Raw genomic sequence first — 20,329 nt, 5'->3', positions numbered from 1 at the left:
CCCTGACTATATATCTTTATTTAGGTGATTATTGGTTCTCAAAGTATAAGCTATAAGTCCATCAGCTACATTTACTCTTCAAGGGAAATCTTTACCATAAAAATGACTTTCCCGGACTCTTATCATTATAAAACCTTCATAAAGTGGTTATAACTGCCATATCTCTTTTTTAATCTAGCAAATGTAACCTTGCCAATCATTCCATCACCGTCGGAGGGGGAAGATGATCTCGTTTGGCTGGAGGGGGGTTGACGCGTCGCAACTGCTGTGTGTTATAAAGAGCCCGGTCTAGATGAACCTGTCCTGTACCACAGTTATGGTTCTGTGTATGTTTGTGTGTATGCACGACGTTGTCTTTAACGGTAGCACACACACACACACACACTAGACTAAAGATATCTTTCGTCTGATTGGCTGTCTCTCTACAGAGGGAGCCGCTAGTCTTCTGCCCACCCACTGTTTATAGCTCTCCTCTGTCAGAAACTCAGAACTTCCTTCCTTGCAGTAAGAGTAGTCTATTCAACCAGAGCACCAGGACTCACCATGGCAGCTAATGACTACCGAGGCTACCTGAGGAACCACGCCGACATGGAGGCCGCTCAGTCCCGCTACCACCCGTCCCATGGCTCGGAACCCAAATATAGACCGTTTATATTCGTTACTCTGGCTGTTATGGGATTGCTGCAGATTGCATCGAGTGTGGCGATCTTGTTACACTTGACAGGTTATCTTCAAGAGGTAAGAAACACTTCCAAGACGCACAACGGGTGATAACATAACTATGCGACACACTTGCGAGTTGCGACGTGTGCAGAGGTGCGCGTCAGCATTATATCTTGAACTTGCGGGTGGCTATATTAAATTCGACTTTAAACAATCAGCCTGACAATAGGGTAAACAATCTGCAAAAATTGTTGCACAGTTTTGAAATTGTAATTGACACATATTAAGTTTAAACTTGAGAGTGAAAAGTGGGCTACATTAAACTGTTGGAATACCCAAACCTATAGCCTTTTGCTGTTTCAAGCGCACATGGTTGAATATCATTCAAGCTTGCAGGTTTGCGGATACAGTTTGGGCTCGCAACTTCTTGAGGAACTTGCGGCTGAAGTGCGTGAGCACTTTCCTTTTGAACAATCTCTGCTCTCGAAACCCAGTGGTGGTAATTCTGTGAATTTGTCCCCAATAGTAAAACCAGCTGTCAGCACTCTGAAATAGCACATCTCTCTACTGATGAGACTGTCTGCACAGATTATAAGGAGTTAAATTATATCAGCAAGACAGTATTTTCCATGTCACAGACCTTATCAAAGCAATCTCCCGTTTTCACAAAGATAAATCTCAATGAGTGTTGCCAAATGGGGATAGTGTTGTCTAACTAAAGATGTCATTCAAGTAATCTTGTTTGTAAAATGCATCAGTTTTTACTGAAGCAGGAATGTTTACACTGTTATTAACAGTTTTCTTTCGGAAATGAGAATAAACAAATGTTACATCTTAAAGTGTATGATGTAGTTGGGGTAGGTGGTTTTAGAAACCATCCAATAATCTCTACTGAAGATGTTTTTAAATTCAAAACCAAATTCAAACATGCTTTATTGGCATGACATAATTACACATTGGTATTGCCAAAGTAACAAAACACAATATGGATATTTACCAGTTGTTCTATTTTAGCTCCAGGTCTTCTCCAGTCAAGCCATTGAGCCCTCAGCACAGAGAGAGACAGAGTAACATGTCCGTGATATTGATGTGCTACCGTGCCAGTCAGGTAGCTAACCTGTCATGTACCACTATCACCCTGCACAATCAGTCTTGTATAAGACAGCATTAACATTATTTCTGGGTTGTTATCATTGCTTCATGGTGGTTTCTAGAGTTGAATGATGGTCGTGTTTCAACAAGCCAAACAACAAGAAAACATTTCAGTTCCATCATGATGCTCCATCAGTCTTCACACATAGGCCTAATGAAGCCCAGAATGGTGTGTGTGTGTGTGTGTGGAGAGAGCCTGCTGTAGAATGATGTCAATGTTGGTTGACCAATCTTTGGCATAAACACAGTGGTGTGTGTCGGGAGCTTGTTAACTCCTGGAGAAGAGCCCAAGTAGGAAAGAGAGAGAGCGGTGTTGGGTGAGAGAAAGGGAGGAGAGTGATGAGAATGATATATAGCTAGATAGAGAGAGAGAAGGAGAGGATAGAGAAAGAGAACAGGAGACGGGCAGAAAAAGAGAGGAAGAGAGATGGTACTAAAACGTTATACATTTACATATCGGGATATTATTTTTGACGATGTATCCTTTTGACAGTATCGCATTTTTATTTATGTGCTGGTTGGCTGTACCTGCACAAAAACTCCATTTTTTTTGTTCATAGCTTGTTCTCCATCTTCTTTTAAAATAGAGAGCCAATTTGTTTTCACCAACTGTTATTTCCATGACTGAATTAAACTTGTTTTCTCATGGCTCTCTTGTCTCTCTGCAGCAGACAATATGTGAGCGATATGTTTGGAACATCGAATCACAATAAAATCACAGTATTGAATCACAATACATTCACGCTTCGAACACACTGACAGTGTCATTGCATTTTGGTACACCAGAATTACATTCATTTCCAATGGAACGCTGTGTTTGCCTTGCAGTAATGAGCTGCAGAGGCAGTTGCAGTGCGTTCGGTGTGGTACATACATTGGACTTATCGAACATATGCATCAAACTGGATGATTAGAATGCTTGACAGAAATGGTAGCAGAAGGATGAGTGTTGAACTTTTGTTGCACACATATCCAGATGATGATGCATACTATTTTGCGCAATGAAGCTGTCGGTTGTTTGAAGCGTTAGAAATGTAATACATATCCTATTGGCACCTAAGTATCATGATAATATCATTATCGTGATGTCCCTGGTTCAGGTGGTAGAGCATGGCGCTTGCAACGCCAGGGTTGTGGGTTTGATTCCCACGGTGGACCAGTACGAAAAAGTATGAACACTTATGCAATCACTACTGTACTGTAAGTCGTTCTGGTTTAAGAGCTTTTGCTAAATTACTTAAATGTCAAATGTAAAAATGAGAGATGGCTATTAGAGTTGTATTTGGCACAAGGACCAGATGCACTGCTCCCCCTGTCTGAACATCTGTAGGAGTTACTGTATCTGATGGGGGAGTAGGAGGCAGCACAGCACCGTGCCTCAGGATCTGAGAGACCAGGATGTACAGGACATCTGGTTCTAGATGGGGGTATAGGGATGGGAATGGCTATGGGTATGGGGAATGGTTGAAGAGTCCTGGTGCAGACCTGAACAGAGAACTGGCACCTCTAACCTATGGATACACTGCCTGCCAAGCAGTCACTAAAAGTCAGAGTAGGTCTTCCAGGTTTCAGTCAGTGAATTGTGACACTCTTGAGACTACCTGTCAACAAACTGTGTCTGTTTTACTCTGATAAATTAGGGGGATTGTTAGGTAATATGTGTCTTCCTAACGCCCGTGTTTCTGTTTCCAGGTCGATCTCTCCTCTGCAACGCAGCAGCCAATGGAGGTGAGTCGAACCCTGTCTGATCATAATAACCAACCCTCTCATTGGTCCACATTAGAGGGTTTTTACTGTAATGTTGTCCGGTACTTCCTGGTAAGGTACAATTAATAGGGCTATGTTTGTCATTAAAGCTCAGAGATTGTTGGGTTACAATTTATTTTACAATCTTATTTCAGATGTTATTTTGTTACACTATTTGGTATGTAATCAAAAAGATAATTGCCATTTCGAAAGTAAATCAGATTACAGTATTTTATCAGATTACAGTATCTACAGGATATAAATTCAGAAGCTATTTTCTTTTTGGCTTCATTCACTGATTCTTTGACACGAAACAGCCTTGTCCTGTGTGGGAGTTAGCCTATGGCAATCCTATTTGGCCAAACCAGAATATCAATAGCCGGGGGAAACTACTGGGAAACCACCACGGTGTGTATGTTCAGCAAGTGAACAAGGGATTACTATAACAGATTACACCTGGTAAGCATTTCCTCCTCCTATAACTTGCACCCATGAGTGAACAGTATGATCAGCACGGGGTGTACAGTAGGTAAATGGTGAGACATTTATATTATAACCAAAACAAGGTTACCCATTCTCAAATTTGCGCTTAGTCTTGCTGTTCCCATGGTTCTGTTTTTGTGCCTACCACAGCAAATGTACACCCTAAGCCAAACCCAGCTTCAAACCCTAACCCCAGTGTGGTCAGGAGCCTGTAGAGAGGTCAAGCCATCCTCATAGTCCCTACCCACTGATCAGGGGTCAGACATGTTTCATCTCCCCAATAAAGTGAGGGCCTAGAGTCAGATTTGCCTGTAGTTTACTGTATTGTACATGGGGCACCAATCAAATGATGTAATGGTTTGGCGGCGGTGATTGCTAAGTGTCCTGCATAACCTTCACTCATTAATGACAGTGGCATAACGTATGTATGTGTTCAGAGTAATCTACGCTCATCAGTAACAGTGGCGTAGAACGGTGGTCGCGGCGGAATGCACCATTGTTGAGGTCTGACATGGGTTTTCTGTAAATCATTTTTGAAACATTCCATCATCTTGCTGGCACAGGTTTCCCCCGGCAACAGCAGAATCTTTTCAGGAATTAAAACAACACAGAAAGAAAGGAATCCGCTCTGCTTTGCTTAGCTGTGTTTAGTTTCCCATAATGTATTTTGAATTTGCCCTTGTTGCCCCAGAGGAGTGCTTAGACAAACCACCCACTCTGCTCTGCTGTCTCTGCTTTGCCTTGGACTGAGGAGGCCTCTGTGTCATCAGGCTGACATCTCAGACTGGGATGGTTCCCATGTTGTAGTCTCAGCTCTGCTCCATCCTCCAGGCTGCGGAGTGAACCATGCTCTAGGCTTTATGAGGTGTGAGGCTGAAATGTCTATTTGGCTCCCTGTGTGTGATCATAGAGTCTGCCCTGGGATGTGTGTGTATGTGTGTGGGTGCGTGCGTTGTGTTAGTCTTCCCAGGGACCAGTGTTACTTTGCTGACAAATGAGTGGGTTTGTTAAAGAGCAGGTATTATTCAGAGCTGCCACGTCTCATGTTTGCCTTTGTTAAGTGCTCTTTGATCCACTCATATTTCACCTACAGTGGGCTGGCTGCATTGGACCTGTGGTCAGCGTGATGGCAGGAGGGTCAGAGAGCACAGGGTACTCAGAGCTCAATGGGTTGGAACTGATGACCCATGGCTGTAGTCTATTGCACAGTGGGCAGTGGACTGAACTGGCTGAAAGGTGATACAATAGAACAATACAGTACATCACTGGAGTGGATAACTACAGTCCTGTAGTAAACAGTTACTACCCCAGCCTGGGCCTCTGCTCTGTAGCTCTCCAGCGAAAGTAATCTTCTCTTCCTGGTAAGGAGGCATGAGGTGGTCGAGTGTCTCACCACAAATCAAAGCTAAATGCCAAATTGTTGGGCCAGGGGGGAGTTAGTTCGTGATTTCTCCATAGCCTTGGCCAGACTTGTTTACCCTGTCTAATTCTAAACCACGTTTCTATAAACATGTTTACACAGCAAATTGTTTTTGGAAGAGAGACTGTACTGATCTTGGACTGAACATCACACAAGTCTGTCTGCTCCTGTTTTGTGAGTAAATATACAAGACTTAATATTAGTAATATGCAGGTGCACTAATGTTGCTGCAAACCATCGTGATGATCATTCCAGAGCAGTAGTCTTGTTTTATTTGAAATGTTCTGTGCCATTCCTATTCAGAGGTGTTGTGTGTCCATTTGTGGTTTTCAGGTAATTTAAGAACAATCTTCAACAGTGTTCAAGTCAACACTTCGCTTTTGTTTCTGGTATTTAATTGTATTTATTGGCTCAAGGTAGAGCGGAAATGAGATTTCAGGCACACCAGGGCTGATCATAATGTGGGACACTATAACTGAAATGATAAAACAAGTTGAAACATCTACAGGATGTCTCTGTTCTGGAAGTATCTCTAGCAGACAGACAGTAGGTCTTCACACGGAACCTGTTCAGTGAGGCAGGCTATTTACTTGCATAGAGACAGTGTTTTTCTCTATGTGCTGCGTCTTGTCTCCAGTCTGTGTACTGTAGCTCTGACTGGGGATACACATGTCATCGCACCACTCCAGGGGTGAATCTAATCAGATTTAGAAGTTGTGCCAGAACTGTGAAAGGAACATCCATCTGAAAGGTGACATTACCCAGCAGCCCTAGGGTCCCAGAACCAGACCACAATTTCTGGTGCTGCTCACAACTCAGAGCTCCGGGCTTAGAGGTTCACTAGGCAGAACTAATGGGAGAAGTGTGTGGGAAACACACACATGCACGCCTGTACACACACAGCATAAGCTATAATTAAAATAGACAATGAAATAAGCATTGGTTGAAATATGTGGCGCTAGGAACTGCTTAAAAAGTATTATGATTCGACTAATGATAAATCACTTCTAGATAGAGGTTTGCAGTCACTAGAGCCCTCATTCTCAGCTCGAACCTGACAGCCGGCCAGGCCTCAAATTCTGTGAATTGGTTCGGACTGGGCTGAGCGGGTTTTGGGCTTGCCGTGCTGTATTAAGAAAATAAAAAACAGTGTCTGAGTACCTTTTAGCCTACTACAGCTCTCTCTCAGCTGCAGACACTAGCGGTGCCCTGGATTCCAATATTGGCTGGGCCAGAGAAATGTGTGGCCATGATTAAACTTATTTTTCTGATGATTTAAATATTTAAATTTAGCGATACGAATAGGCTGGAGTGCACTCGGGAGAATGATGATCCATGAGACCACGACAGGCAGCGCATCTCAGTATCAGGAGAAGCCCATGCATCTGTTAACGCCGATTCAGTGCCTTCAGAAAGTATTGACACACTTATTCCACATTTTGTGTTACAGCCTGAATTTAAAATGTATTAAACTGAGATTTTGTGTCACTGGCCTACACACAATACCCCATCATTTAAAAGTGGAATTATGTTTTTAGACATTTTTAGAAATGTATTCAAAATAAAACACTGAAATGTCTTGCGTCAATAAGTATTCAACCCGTTTGTTATTGCAATACTAAATACGTTCAGGAGTAGAAATGTGCTTAAAAAGTCACTTAATAAGTTGCATGTACTCACTCTATGTGCAATAATAGTGTTTAACATGATTTATTAATGACTACCTCATCTCTGTACCCCACAAATACAATTAAGACCAGGAGGGTTTTCCAATGCCTCGCAAAGAAGGGCACCTATTGGTAGATGTGTAAAAAAGCAAATAAAAGCAGACATTAAATATCTCTTTGAGCATGGTAAAGTTATTAATTACACTTTGGATGGTGTATCAATACACCCAGTCACTACAAAGATACAGGCGTCCTTCCTAACTCAGTTGTCGAACAAGAAAGAAACCGCTCAGGGATTTCACCATGAGGCCAATGGTGACTTTAAAACTGTTACATTGTTCTTCAAGATGTGTTTAAAACTATCTGGCCTTAATGGCCATGTACTCTTATAATCTCCACCCGGCACAGCCAGAAGAAGACTGACCCCTCCCCCCCCCCCCCCCCCCCCCGAGCGTGGTTCCTCTCAAGGTTTCTTCCTACTGTAGGTTCCTGCCTTACTAGGGAGTTTTTCCTAGCCACATGCTTCTACACCTGCATTGCTTGCTGTTTGGGGTTTTAGGCTGGGTTTCTGTACAGCACTTTGTAGCATCTGCTGATGTAAAAAGGACTTCATAAATACATTTGATTGAGTTTCATTGATTAATGGCTGTGATGGGAGAAAACTGAGGATGGATCAACAACATTGTAGTTACTCTACATTACTAACCTAAATGACAGATTCTAACATGTATAGACTCAGGGGGTGTCAATACTTATGTAAATGAGATATTTCTGTATTTCGTTTTCAATACATTTGCCCAAAAATATTTTCACTTTGTCATTACGGGTTATTGTGTGTAGATGGTTGGGCTAAAAATCTATTTAATGCATTTTGTATTCAGGTTGTAACACAACAAAATGTGGAATAAGTCAAGAGGTACACCCTAGACTTCCCTGTTAATGTGCCTTGCTGGACCTAGTAAACTATCACAAGTAGACCCATAACTGATCCAAATGTTTTCTTAATAAAACATGCATTCAAAACACAAGGTGTTTAAACGTTTCTTTCTGGCAGAACATCTTATTCATTTATTGTTTCATTATTCAAGACTAACTTTGTTATTTTATTTCAAAATAAAATGCTTTATTTTATTGAAAGGCATGAATGACTTGTATGCTGTGTAATGACAAAAAGTAAATAAATAATAATGTGTTATATTGAAGTAGGCTGTTACATTAAGGCAGATAAAACAGGATGTACTCTCATAGCTTGATTGTGGATAAATTATACAAGGCTACTACGTGAGTCAAGAGGAAAACAATACACTTGATTTAGGCTACATTATGGCATGCTATGTGTTTCTGATCAGTGCTAGATGGGCAAATGAGCTAGCACCTCCAGATCAATTATCTAAAAATACTGTGGCGTTTACAGGTTTCCCAATATTATGACTTTACTAGCTTAAATAACAAATGGACAGAGAGGGAAATATGGTTAATGCCAATAGGCATTTGAATGTTACACTGCACGGAGTAAAGGGAAACTGCACAAAACAACAAAGCTAGCATGAACTAGCAAGCCATAAATCACAGTCCAGCGGGAGGTATCTCCCCAGAGAAATAATCACAAGAGAAAGAAAATGGGTCTCTCCCCACTATGTATACTCCACAAACCAATGTGCAGCTCCCCCTTCTTCTATTACCATAACAAACCCATCAACAATGAACTTGACTGTTGCTGCCAGCCTGGGGCAGGGTCTGCCCACCCTACCTCCTGAGGGTCGCTAAAATACAGAAAGAGATTCACTGAAAAAAAATCACATTGATTGATTATCAGACAAGTCAAGGCTTTTGGTCGGGAGTCGGACAGGGTACTTACTACACGAGTGAAGAGCAAATTCCACTTGTTAAGCTACATAACATGCTAGAATTTTGGGGGGGTCAGCTAATATATGAGCAAACTAAAAAATATAGCTAACGTTAACATTTTCCCAGCCTAATTGTTATTGATTGATTAATCAAGATGAGAGTCTCAAAGCAGCGATTTGGCGCTGTCCCAATCAAATCGGTGCTGAAATGTGTATTTGTAATTATTAAGGATCCCTATTAGCTGCTGCCAAGGCACCAGCTACTCTTCCTGGGGTCCAACAACATTAAGGCAGTTATATATAATTTAAAACATTACATGACGGGCCTCTCTGGGTTCACGCCCAGGCTCTGTCGTAACCGACCGGGAGGTTTGTGGGGCGACGCACAATTGGCCTAGCGTTGTCCGGGTTTTAGCCGGTAGGGAAATCCTTGTCTCATCGTGCACCAGCGACTCCTGTGGCGGGCCGGGCGCAGTGCGCGCTAACCAAGGTTGCCAGATGCACAGTGTTTCCTCCGACACATTGGTGCAGCAGGCTTCCGGGTTGGATGGCGCTGTGTTAAGAAGCAGTGCGGCTTGGATGGGTTGTGTATCGGAGGACGCATGACTTTCAACCTTCGTCTCTCCCGAGCCCGTACGGGAGTTGTAGCGATGAGACAAGATAGTAGCTACTAAACAATTGGATACCACGAAATTGGGGAGAAAAAGAGGTCAAATGAAATTTAAAAAGTACATTACATTTCAGAACACTTTACCCAATGCATTTAGTGTGTTCCTTCAGGCCACTACTCCACTATCATATATTTACAATACAACATCTATGTGTACATGTGTGTAGAGTGCGTGTCTTATCGTGTGTATGTGTGTCTGTGCCTGTGGGTGTCTCTTCACAGTTCCCGCTGCTCCATAAGTTGTATTTTTATCTACCCCCCCCCTCAAGTCTGTTCTTGATTCTGGGATTGTGAAGAGATCTTTGGTGTCATGACTTGTGGGGTATGCATGGGTGTCTGAGCTGTGTGCTAGTAGTTTAAACAGACACCTCGGTGCATTCAACATGTCAACACTTCTTACAAAAACAAGTAGTGATGAAGTCAATCTCTTCCATTTTGAGCCATGAGATTTACATGCATATTATTAATTTTAGCTCTCTGTGTACATTTAAGGGCCAGGCGTGCTGCCCATTTCTGAGACAATTGTAATTTTCAGAAGTCCCTCTTTGTTGCACCTGACCACATGACTGAAGAGTAGTCCAGGTTCGACAGAACTAGGGCCTGTAGGACCTTCCTTGTTGATAGTGTTAAAAAGGAAGAGCAGCACTTTATTATGGACAGACTTCTCCCCATCTTAGCTACTATTGTATCAACATGTTTTGACCATGACAATTTACAATCCAGGTTTACTCCAAGCAGTTTAGTCACCTCAACTTGCTCAAGTTCTACATTATTTATTACAAGATTTAGTTGAGGTTTAGGGTTTAGTGAATGATTTGTCCCAAATACAATGCTTTTAGTTTTTGAAATATTTAGTACTAACTTATTCCTTGCCACCCATTCGGAAACTAACTGCAGCTCTTTATTGTAGTGTTGCAGTGATTTCACTTGCTGTAGTAGCTGACGTGTATAGTGTTGAGTTATCCGCAAACACAGACACACTGGCTTTACTCAGGCCAGTGGCATGTCATTAGTAAAGATTCAAAAAAGTAAGGGGCCTAGACAGCTGCCCTGGGGAATTCCTGAATCTACCTGTATTTTGTTAGAGAGGCTTCCATTACTCTCTGTGTTCTGTTAGACAGGTAACTCTATCCACAATATAGCAGGGGGTGTAAAGCCATAACACAAGTTTTTCCATCTGCAGACTATCATCAATAATGTCAATAGCCACACTGAAGTCTAACAAAACAGCTCCCACAATATTTGTATCATACATTTCTCTCAGCCAATCATCAGTCATTTGTGTAAGTGCCATGGTTGTTGAATGTCCTTTCCTATAAGTGTGCTGAAAGTCTGTTGTCAATTAGTTTACAGTAAAATAGCATTGGTCAAACACATTTTTTTCCAAAAGTTTACTAAGGGTTGGTAACAGGCTGATTGGTTGGCTATTTGAGCCAGTAAAGGGAGCTTTACTATTCTTGGGTAGCGGAAATACTTTTGCTTCCCTCCAGGCCTGAGGGAACACACTTTCTAGTAGGCTTAGATTGAAGATATGGCAATAATAGTGGCAATAATGATCATCTAGGTCAGGATTTCCCAAACTCTATTTCTTTTAAATTAGTATAGGCTAATTGTTGGATATGACTTTGGGAGTTTCAGTATGAGCAAGAATTTGATACATTCATTCGATTGCATTAGCCTACTTTATTCCAATATTTTCATCATTCCAGTTCATTAAGGTGGGTTATCCTCTCAAAATGTTGGATTATTGTGTGCTTATTGACATTTACTGCATTGATTGATAGGACTAGGAAAATAAGCATTTTACTGCACCTGCCATAACACCTGCTAAACTTTGTACCCGACCAATACAATTGTATTTTATTGATGGCTGTTTTCTCATCTCCTCACTCCGCTGCCGCCCTCTCACAGTTCCACTCTGCTCTGACATGCATTGTAGCGTCCCGTTGATGACCCTTTCTATTTCCGCAGGAAGTGCAGATGGATCCCATCATGTTCGACGCCCTGAAGGACCCGAGGAAAGGCAGACAACGCTGCAAGAACCAGGGGAGGGAGGGGCTTCCATCAGCTCATCTACCAATCAGAGCAACTATAGACTATGTGAAGAGTAAGTCCATAGCAATAGCCAACAGTAAGCCACAGCTTACAGCTAGAACTAGCCTACTGCAACCAATACTAGTATACAGTACAATGGTGAAAATATAATTCTGACAACCTCTGTCTGTTTGACAGATTTGACTAATAACATAATCATTGTTTTGACTGACTTATTGATTGATTGACTGATTGTATTACTGATTAGTTGATCAACTGACTGATTGATTCATTAATTTATTGATTGGCTGTTGTATTTGTATTGTTCCAGAAGGGGAGCTGAGAGCAGCTATGATCCATTGGGATGAGGCACAGGGCCATCTGAAGAAGATGCGTTACCATGACGGCCGTCTCCTGGTGGATGAGCCAGGCCTGTACTCCGTCTACGCCAAGACCTGTTTCCGCTACTACGACCTGGGACCTGACACAGAGCCTGGCGATGCTACGCCCCAGGCCGTGGACGTGAACAACGCCCAGCTCATCCAGTACATCTCCCACGAGAAACACACGTCCCTGCCCAGCAAATCTGTGGTGCTGATGAAGACAGGCAGCACCATGCGCTGGAATAACTCCCAGTATAACATGTACTGTGCCCAGCAGGGCAGGGGGGTGATGCTACAGCAAGGGGATGGACTGTTTGTTAATGTGTCCAATGCCTGGATGCTGGATCCTGAACCAGAGGGGACGTACTTTGGGGCGATCAAGATAGGGAACTGAAACCGCGTACAGAGGAGGAGGAGGATGTGCTACTGAACGTTCTATAGACGTAACTGCCAAAGAACCACTGAGAGAGAGACAGAGCACTTGTTGTATGTAACATTACTGAATTTGTATTTGATTTGTTTGAGTTTTTTATTGAAAGGAATGGGCTATGTTGCTCTCCACCAGATAGAGAATTAGGATATGCAGTCATTTAAGTGAGGTGATATGGATACCTCCGTTCACTCACTAGGCCTCAACAAAACCCATATGCCGTTCACACATAGACTTAACCTGTTCCTTATGGTTCAAAACTGCACAGGATGCTTTTTAGTTCAACATTTTATAAAGTTGATAGTTATCAACCATTTTATATTGTTGATATTTCCCATTCCAGGGAGCACTTTTGAAAAATGTTGTTACGATGTGTTTTTAAAGTATAGCAGTGTGGATCCTATCTTCTGTTTATCAGCCGACACAAAGTCATTCCTCATCGCTAGTCTGGCCCCTCATAGTTTACAAAACATTGTCATCGTCCTGAACAGAAGCACAGCTGAGGTATTTTGTTTATAACTGAGGAGAGTTTCCACCAGTGAACACTTTGGTACATTCTTAGAAAAAAGGGTTCCAAAAGGGTTCTTCGTCTGTCCCCATAGGAGACCACTTTTTGGTTCCAGGTAGAACCCTTTTTGGTTCCAGGTAAGGGTTCTACATGGAACTCAAAAGTGTTCTACCTGAAACCAACAGGGTTCTACCTTGAATCAAAAGGGGTTCTTCAAAGGGTTCTCCAATGGGGACAGCCGAAGAACCCTTTTAGGTTTTAGATAGTACCTTTTATTTTTGGAGAAAAAAAATTCTCCCCAATTTTGTGATATCCAATTGGTAGTTACGATCTTTTCTCATCGCTGCAACTCCCCAACGGGCTCGGAAGAGGTAAAGATCGAGTCATACGTCCTCTGAAACATGACCCATGCTTTTGCTTAACACCTGCTCACTTAACCCAGAAGCCAGCTGCACCAATGTGTTGGAGGAAACACTGTTCAACTGACAACTGAAGTCAGCTTGCAGGCGCCCGACCTGCCACAAGGAGTCGCTAGAGCGAAATGAGCGAAGGAAAGCCCTCCGACCAAACCCTCCCCTAACCCGGACGATGCTGGGCTAATTGTCCGTTGCCCTATGGGACTCCCGGTCATGGCCGGCTGTGACACAGCCTGGAATCGAACTCCAGGCTGTAGTGATGCCTCAGCACTGCGATGCAGTGCCTTAGACCACAGCAGCACCTTTTTTTTTCTAAGAGTGTACCATAAGTATAGTGTAGCCATTAGCCAATGATGCTCCTCTGTCTCTCTTGGGTAAGGATGAACTCAAGTTTAGAGGGTGAGGAGGTTATTCAGTAGTTAACACAGTATTACTGTCCATTCAGGCCCAGGCAACATTTAATATTACATAGACATTATTTAAAGGAATAACAACAGCTGTGTAAGAACAATGATAAATACTGTATCAATCACTATTGATTTTTGTTTTCCAAGGAAATACAGAAAAGTGGGTATAGAAGTACTCCATAACTGCATGTACTTAGTTTAACCAGGAGAGACCTGCTGCAATCATCCCATTAACTGAGGGGAACATGGTTGTGGTTTGGGTCAAAAGTCTTTTTTCTTATTTTGATTCGTTTTCCCCCAAATTACACAGTATTGAACTATTTTGTCCAGTTTTTGGTGGTTTCTACAAGTAATGATTATCAAAACGCATAAACAACTTATGTGAAGATGCATACTGAAGATAGCTGGCCTGTCTTACCGTAGGGGAGGAGAGCAGAGATTCCTGTCTTTATGAAACTAACGGATCCAAATTGACTTTGGTCCACCTTTTAACTTATAGTTCCTTTTTTCATTTTACTCTTTGAGGTAAATGAGAATATGCACTAAATGTATTTATTTATTAGCTATAACAATGCAGATTGGGACCATTGCTTAAATGACCTGTCTGCTGTAAAATCTTGTGTATTTGATGTCTGTATTACAGTAGGAAGTACTTTGTTTATTAGTAGATGCGCTTTTATTGTCCAAACACAGGGGCTCAATGTTAAATTCTGTATTTTGTATTTTTTTATTACGACAATTCTGTGTGCACTTGCCTAGCCGAAGCAGAATATACTGTCCATCATAAGACCGTAGCAAACTTCAGTTTAAAAATCTTGTACATTCTTTTTTTTATTTGATGTTTATTTATGTCAATTTAACTAATAAAATCATTACTTTTATATATAGGTTTGACGTTTGTTAAACATTATTTTATCATGAATGCAAAACGCATACTATGAATTGTGGATAATGTGTTTCATCATCCTTTACAGACTTGAACAGAAAGTTTTTAAAATGAGTTAACCAAAGCTCCAGCACCACGTCTTTACCCTACAGCTATTGTCATATGGTCTAACCCCCATCTTCACCCTACAGCTATTGTCATATGGTCTAACCCCCATCTTCACCCTACAGCTATTGTCATATGGTCTAACCCCCATCTTCACCCTACAGCTATTGTCATATGGTCTAACCCCCATCTTCACCCTACAGCTATTGTCATATGGTCTAACCCCCATCTTCACCCTACAGCTATTGTCATATGGTCTAACCCCCATCTTCACCCTACAGCTATTGTCATATGGTCTAACCCCCATCTTCACCATACAGCTATTGTCATATGGTCTAACCCCCATCTTTACCCTACAGCTATTGTCATATGGTCTAACCCCCATCTTCACCCTACAGCTATTGTCATATGGTCTAACGACCCGTCTTGACCCTACGGCTATTGTCATATGGTCTAACCCCCATCTTCACCCTACAGCTATTGTCATATGGTCTAACCCCCATCTTCACCCTACAGCATGTGCCGGCAACTGGTGGTCCGGGGTCCAGAACCGGTCTGCAAGTGATTTTTTTGGGAGACCCAAAGTTTTTAGTCAAAAATAGACTGTAAAATCCCCAGGAATTCACCTTAAAATGTGTTTAATTTAGGAAATATGTTCCCAAGTATTCCCAGAAATAAATAAAAAAGAGATAATAAAGACTTATTTGAAAAGAAACACGATCACATATTACGTGATCATATTACAGGGTATATTCTAAATATATTACGTGATCATATTACGTGATCATATTGCGTGATCATATTATGTGGTCATATTACGTGATCATAGTATGTGATCATGTTTCTTTTCAAATACAATATATTTTTGGTCAGTGTACAAATTATTATTATTATTTTCCGCCCCCCGACCATTTGCTCCGACACAAATTGGCCAACGGCTGAATCTAGTTGCCTATCCCTGCCCTAGAGCTATTGTCATATGGTGTAACCCACTCTCCCAATAACTCTGTGCAGATATCTGAACCACAGGGGACCTGGGGAGTAAATAGTACCAGACTGGAGGCAATGAAAAATAATGACATTCATTATGTTTATTACATGGGTGTGTTTGGGAAAAGTGTGTGTATGGGATAAATATGTGATGTGTGTATAGGAAATGTGGGTGGTTGTAGTGTGTTCCTGGAGTATGTGACCAGAACACAGTGAAGCTGGTTCTCTGCTCTGAGAGATATTTAAAACCCCCTAAGGTTGATGTCCGCTCCCCCGAGGAAGTCTAATTAGCATAATACAAAAATCCCCGTAGAATCCTGTCAGTTTAAGCTAGGGATATATGTTTTTTTGTTGCATGGGCTGCGTCTCAATTCACCGCATCCATCTATGTCGCACTTCCGCATCTGTGGTGAAAGGTGACAGAGCTATAGTGGTGTTTGTCAGACCATGAGACATCCCGAAAAATCTGTCTTCTCACAAAATTGTCTGTAGTGTCCAAAATTGTCTGTAGTGGTTATTATGAAAATATGAGACTCTCACCAACACGATGGTGTTCTCAGTTTTGCTCTACGACCCAAACAAGCGTCTTGGGACTTGTCTGAAGTCGGTACAGCCATTCTGCCAACTTCTGTCTGTAGCGTCCGAACAGTTTGGGCTACACACTAATATGACCCCTCTGTGGAAATGTTTTGCTCTAGGGTGCCCACAGGCCTCACAAGACTCATCTGAAGGTCCCCTGGTACCAGTTGTAAAAATGAATGGAAGTTTATGGAAACAGTTTAGTGCCAAAAATTAGTGGTTAAATACATGTAAAAAATAATAATAATCCTGATCTTTCTTATATCGCTCAGAAATTCGTAGGACAGACACTTCAGAACAAACTTCTTTGGGGGGGACTATCTGTTGTTCCATGTAGTGAATCTGTTATCCAATGTGTTTGCACGGGCTAATAGCACTAAGATCAAATAAAATGTTTCATTAAATAATTGTTTTATGTTTGTTTTTGCTACTTCAAGTGGTCTTAAAATTCTAAATACAATATCAAAATGATCCTTGGTATGACCTTCTTAAAACAATTCCATATAGTTTAGTAGAACCCCCTTCCCCCCGGCTGAGACAGGGTTTAGACTGTCTAGTGCCCCAAAAAAATGGGTTAAAGACACTGAAAAAAAAAACCTATAATAATGTTTCCTGATCTTCCTTAAATCTGTCAGATATAGGTCATACACTTCAGAACAAACTTCATTTAGATTTTATAGGGTACTATCTGTTGTTCCATGTAGTGAATCTGTTAATCAATGCATACATTTTGTATGGGCTAATAGCAGTGAGGCCCAAAATATATTTTTCATGTTTTTTTTTTCTACTACAATTTCAATTTTATACTAAATTCTAAATCAAATATAAAAATGAGCCTTGCTATGAACCCCCCACAGCAGCCCCCTGGATAGACCTCCTATCCCTTGGATTTAACAAGCATATGGTCTGGAGATAGCTCTCCATCCTTCACCAGTCCATTTGGAGGGCCCTCAGATGGCTTGCAGCACGTTTCTCAACAATGCTCTCACTGGGTTGGAGATGGAGTGATTTGTCATGGAAAATGTGACTAAGGTGCATATGGAGTTGATCAGGTTGAATTTCAACATTTCTCTCAGAGAGATCTGAGTTCTAGGATTATGTATACTGCTCCAAAATGGTCCCATACTGTTTTTATTTTGATCTGTCTGATAACAATTGCAAATTTTTAAGAGAGGTTGGTTCCTAAACATGAGATGTATTGCAGTCAGAAAAGGTTCTTAGGCACAATTGGTCTGTTATTCAGAAATGTTTGAACCCTTTTAGAACAATGCTTACAATGTTTTGCAATATTTGGCAGCTATCATACATTCAGCCCTCTGCACATTTTGAATATGCATTTCACAACGGTATTCCATTTGAAGTATGCAGGACAGACTTCCGCAGTGACTCGTTCTCTTCTGAAGTCACTTAATTTCACAATGCCTGGCGCTGACAAAAAAACATTCAAATGTGTTGTGTCAGTAAACATTTAGCCAGGCTTGCCCAGGGGAACGTGTACACACACACACACACACACACACACACACACACACACGATCTAGCCAATTCTTTTAGCTGCATTCTCACTGATTCAGGGAGTAAAGGGAGTCTTATAAAGACAACTATAACAGCCACACACACACACACACACACACACACAGATAGTCATAGTCCCCGCTGTACATAAAAAAGCCACATTTGGCAAAGCAGAGGAATTTATCAGCTCACTTTATTGTTCACATATGTAAAAACACAATGTGCTACAGCAATGAAGTATAAAACAAAACAAGGCATGACAATGTTAATATGGAATTGAACCTACACTACAGGACATAAAACCTTTTACAGTTCCTCAAAAGACCCATTACTGCTGACTGGTATTTTCTCTATGTCTCCAGTGTGAGGAAGATGACTGTTACATGACTATCTACTAAATACAGTCCAAAGACATATTGAACTTGACTCATGACTCTTTCAGGCCACAGACATGATTTCAGTGTCTTGTCTATTGATGAGAATAATGTCTCAGCTGAGGGGTGGAGTAGGATTAAAACACCCAGTGGTGTTTTGTTTCTACGGGGTTGTTTTCCTTAGTAAATTTCAGAGGCATTGATACAGCTTCTTATACCATTAGTGAACCATGGGTGCTTGACTTTATGAGGTTCTGTGGTTTTGGGGGAAATAACTGCGAGGTCCGATTTACGAATCAGCTGGGTGCTTTGTTATTCACGATCAGGCTGCTTAGCAGTTCGCATGCTCACACACACCGACACACACACACACTCCATTCAGCGTTGAGTCAGCGTGGCCATCTATTTTCACAAGCTATATACTCTCGCCCTTCTCCTTTACTCCAGTAGAGCCCAGACATAGTCGGCTGTTTGAAGCTGACGTTTTTACCACTGGGACAATACTAACATTAGTACCATTAAAACAATAACAGTGGGAGATTTACAGGACGTTGTGTAGACGTTTGGGCGTGAGAATATGAGAGGACTATTAAGGGCCCTTGTCAGAGCCCGGGTGAGTTGATAACGTCTCAGTGTGTGTATCTCTTAGGACAATGGATCTCCAGTTGGATGACTCCTTACTGGCCGACTCCCTAGATGCCTATCGAATTGTCCCTATGGGATTAATAAAGTCGTATTGATTTGAAGTTACTCATTACATGGGCAGACTAGAACAGACAAATGGGTCAATATCATCAGAGCTAATCCAGTTTTTGTATGTATTATGGGGCCCCATTAGCTGCTGCCTTGGCTCCCTGGGGTCCAACAACATTTAAAAAAAAAAACATTACAATACATTCACGAAAGATTTCACAACATATTAAGTGTGTGCCCTCAGTTCCTTACTCTACTACCACATGTCCACAACACAAAATCCATGTGTACGTGTGTGTATAGTACGTTTGTTATCGTGTGTGTGTGTGTATGTGTCTGTGCCTATGCTTGTGTTGCTTCCGCTGGTCCATAAGGTGTATTTTTATCTGTTTTTTAAATCAAATTTTACTGATTGCATGAGTTAATTGATGTGGAATAGAGTTCCATGTAGTCATGGCTCTATGTAGTACTGTGCACCTCCCATAGTCTGTTCTGGACTTGGGACTGTGAAGAGACCTCTGATGACATGTCTTGTGGGGTAAATCAGTATCAAATCAAATCAAATTTTATTTGTCACATACACATGGTTAGCAGATGTTAATGCGAGTGTAGCGAAATGCTTGTGCTTCTAGTTCCGACAATTTTTTTATTTTTTATTTTTTTTATTTCACCTTTATTTAACCAGGTAGGCAAGTTGAGAACAAGTTCTCATTTACAATTGCGACCTGGCCAAGATAAAGCAAAGCAGTTCGACACATACAACGACACAGAGTTACACATGGAGTAAAACAAACATACAGTCAATAATACAGTATAAACAAGTCTATATACGATGTGAGCAAATGAGGTGAGATAAGGGAGGTAAAGGCAAAAAGGCCATGGTGGCAAAGTAAATACAATATAGCAAGTAAAACACTGGAATGGTAGATTTGCAATGGGAGAATGTGCAAAGTAGAAATAAAAATAATGGGGTGCAAAGGAGCAAAATAAATAAATAAATAAAATACAGTAGGGAAAGAGGTAGTTGTTTGGGCTAAATTATAGGTGGGCTATGTACAGGTGCAGTAATCTGTGAGCTGCTCTGACAGTTGGTGCTTAAAGCTAGTGAGGGAGATAAGTGTTTCCAGTTTCAGAGATTTTTGTAGTTCGTTCCAGTCATTGGCAGCAGAGAACTGGAAAGAGAGGCGGCCAAAGAAAGAATTGGTTTTGGAGGTGACTAGAGAGATATACCTGCTGGAGCGTGTGCTACAGGTGGGAGATGCAATGGTGACCAGCGATCTGAGATAAGGGGGGACTTTACCTAGCAGGGTCTTGTAGATGACATAGAGCCAGTGGGTTTGGCAACGAGTATGAAGCGAGGG

At 41.5% G+C, this 20,329-nt stretch overlaps 1 protein-coding gene across 1 annotated transcript; it reads left to right on the top strand.

Annotated features, from left to right (window-relative positions):
* The first annotated feature begins 454 nt into the window (after nt 1–454).
* LOC139380218 (tumor necrosis factor ligand superfamily member 11-like) lies at nt 455–14,707 on the top strand. The gene is made up of 4 exons (XM_071122713.1): nt 455–738; nt 3,508–3,543; nt 11,620–11,755; nt 12,014–14,707. The coding sequence occupies exons 1-4, from the start codon at nt 544–546 to the stop codon at nt 12,457–12,459; spliced, it is 813 nt and encodes a 270-aa protein (XP_070978814.1). The 5' UTR covers nt 455–543; the 3' UTR covers nt 12,460–14,707.
* Nucleotides 14,708–20,329: the final 5,622 nt, after the last annotated feature.

This window comes from Oncorhynchus clarkii, chromosome 22, assembly GCF_045791955.1.
Source record: "Oncorhynchus clarkii lewisi isolate Uvic-CL-2024 chromosome 22, UVic_Ocla_1.0, whole genome shotgun sequence".
Classification (NCBI taxonomy): Eukaryota; Metazoa; Chordata; class Actinopteri; order Salmoniformes; family Salmonidae; genus Oncorhynchus; species Oncorhynchus clarkii.
Note: the sequence above shows the minus strand (reverse complement) of the source record. Positions and strands in the feature narration are given on the sequence as shown.

Bases quoted from the DNA above. Each gene is read 5' to 3' on its own strand.
- LOC139380218 (XM_071122713.1), top strand. From the start codon at position 544: ATGGCAGCTAATGACTACCGAGGCTACCTGAGGAACCACGCCGACATG. The intron at 739-3,507 runs GTAAGAAACACT...TTCTGTTTCCAG, and splicing joins TGACAGGTTATCTTCAAGAG to GTCGATCTCTCCTCTGCAAC. The intron at 3,544-11,619 runs GTGAGTCGAACC...CTATTTCCGCAG, and splicing joins CAACGCAGCAGCCAATGGAG to GAAGTGCAGATGGATCCCAT.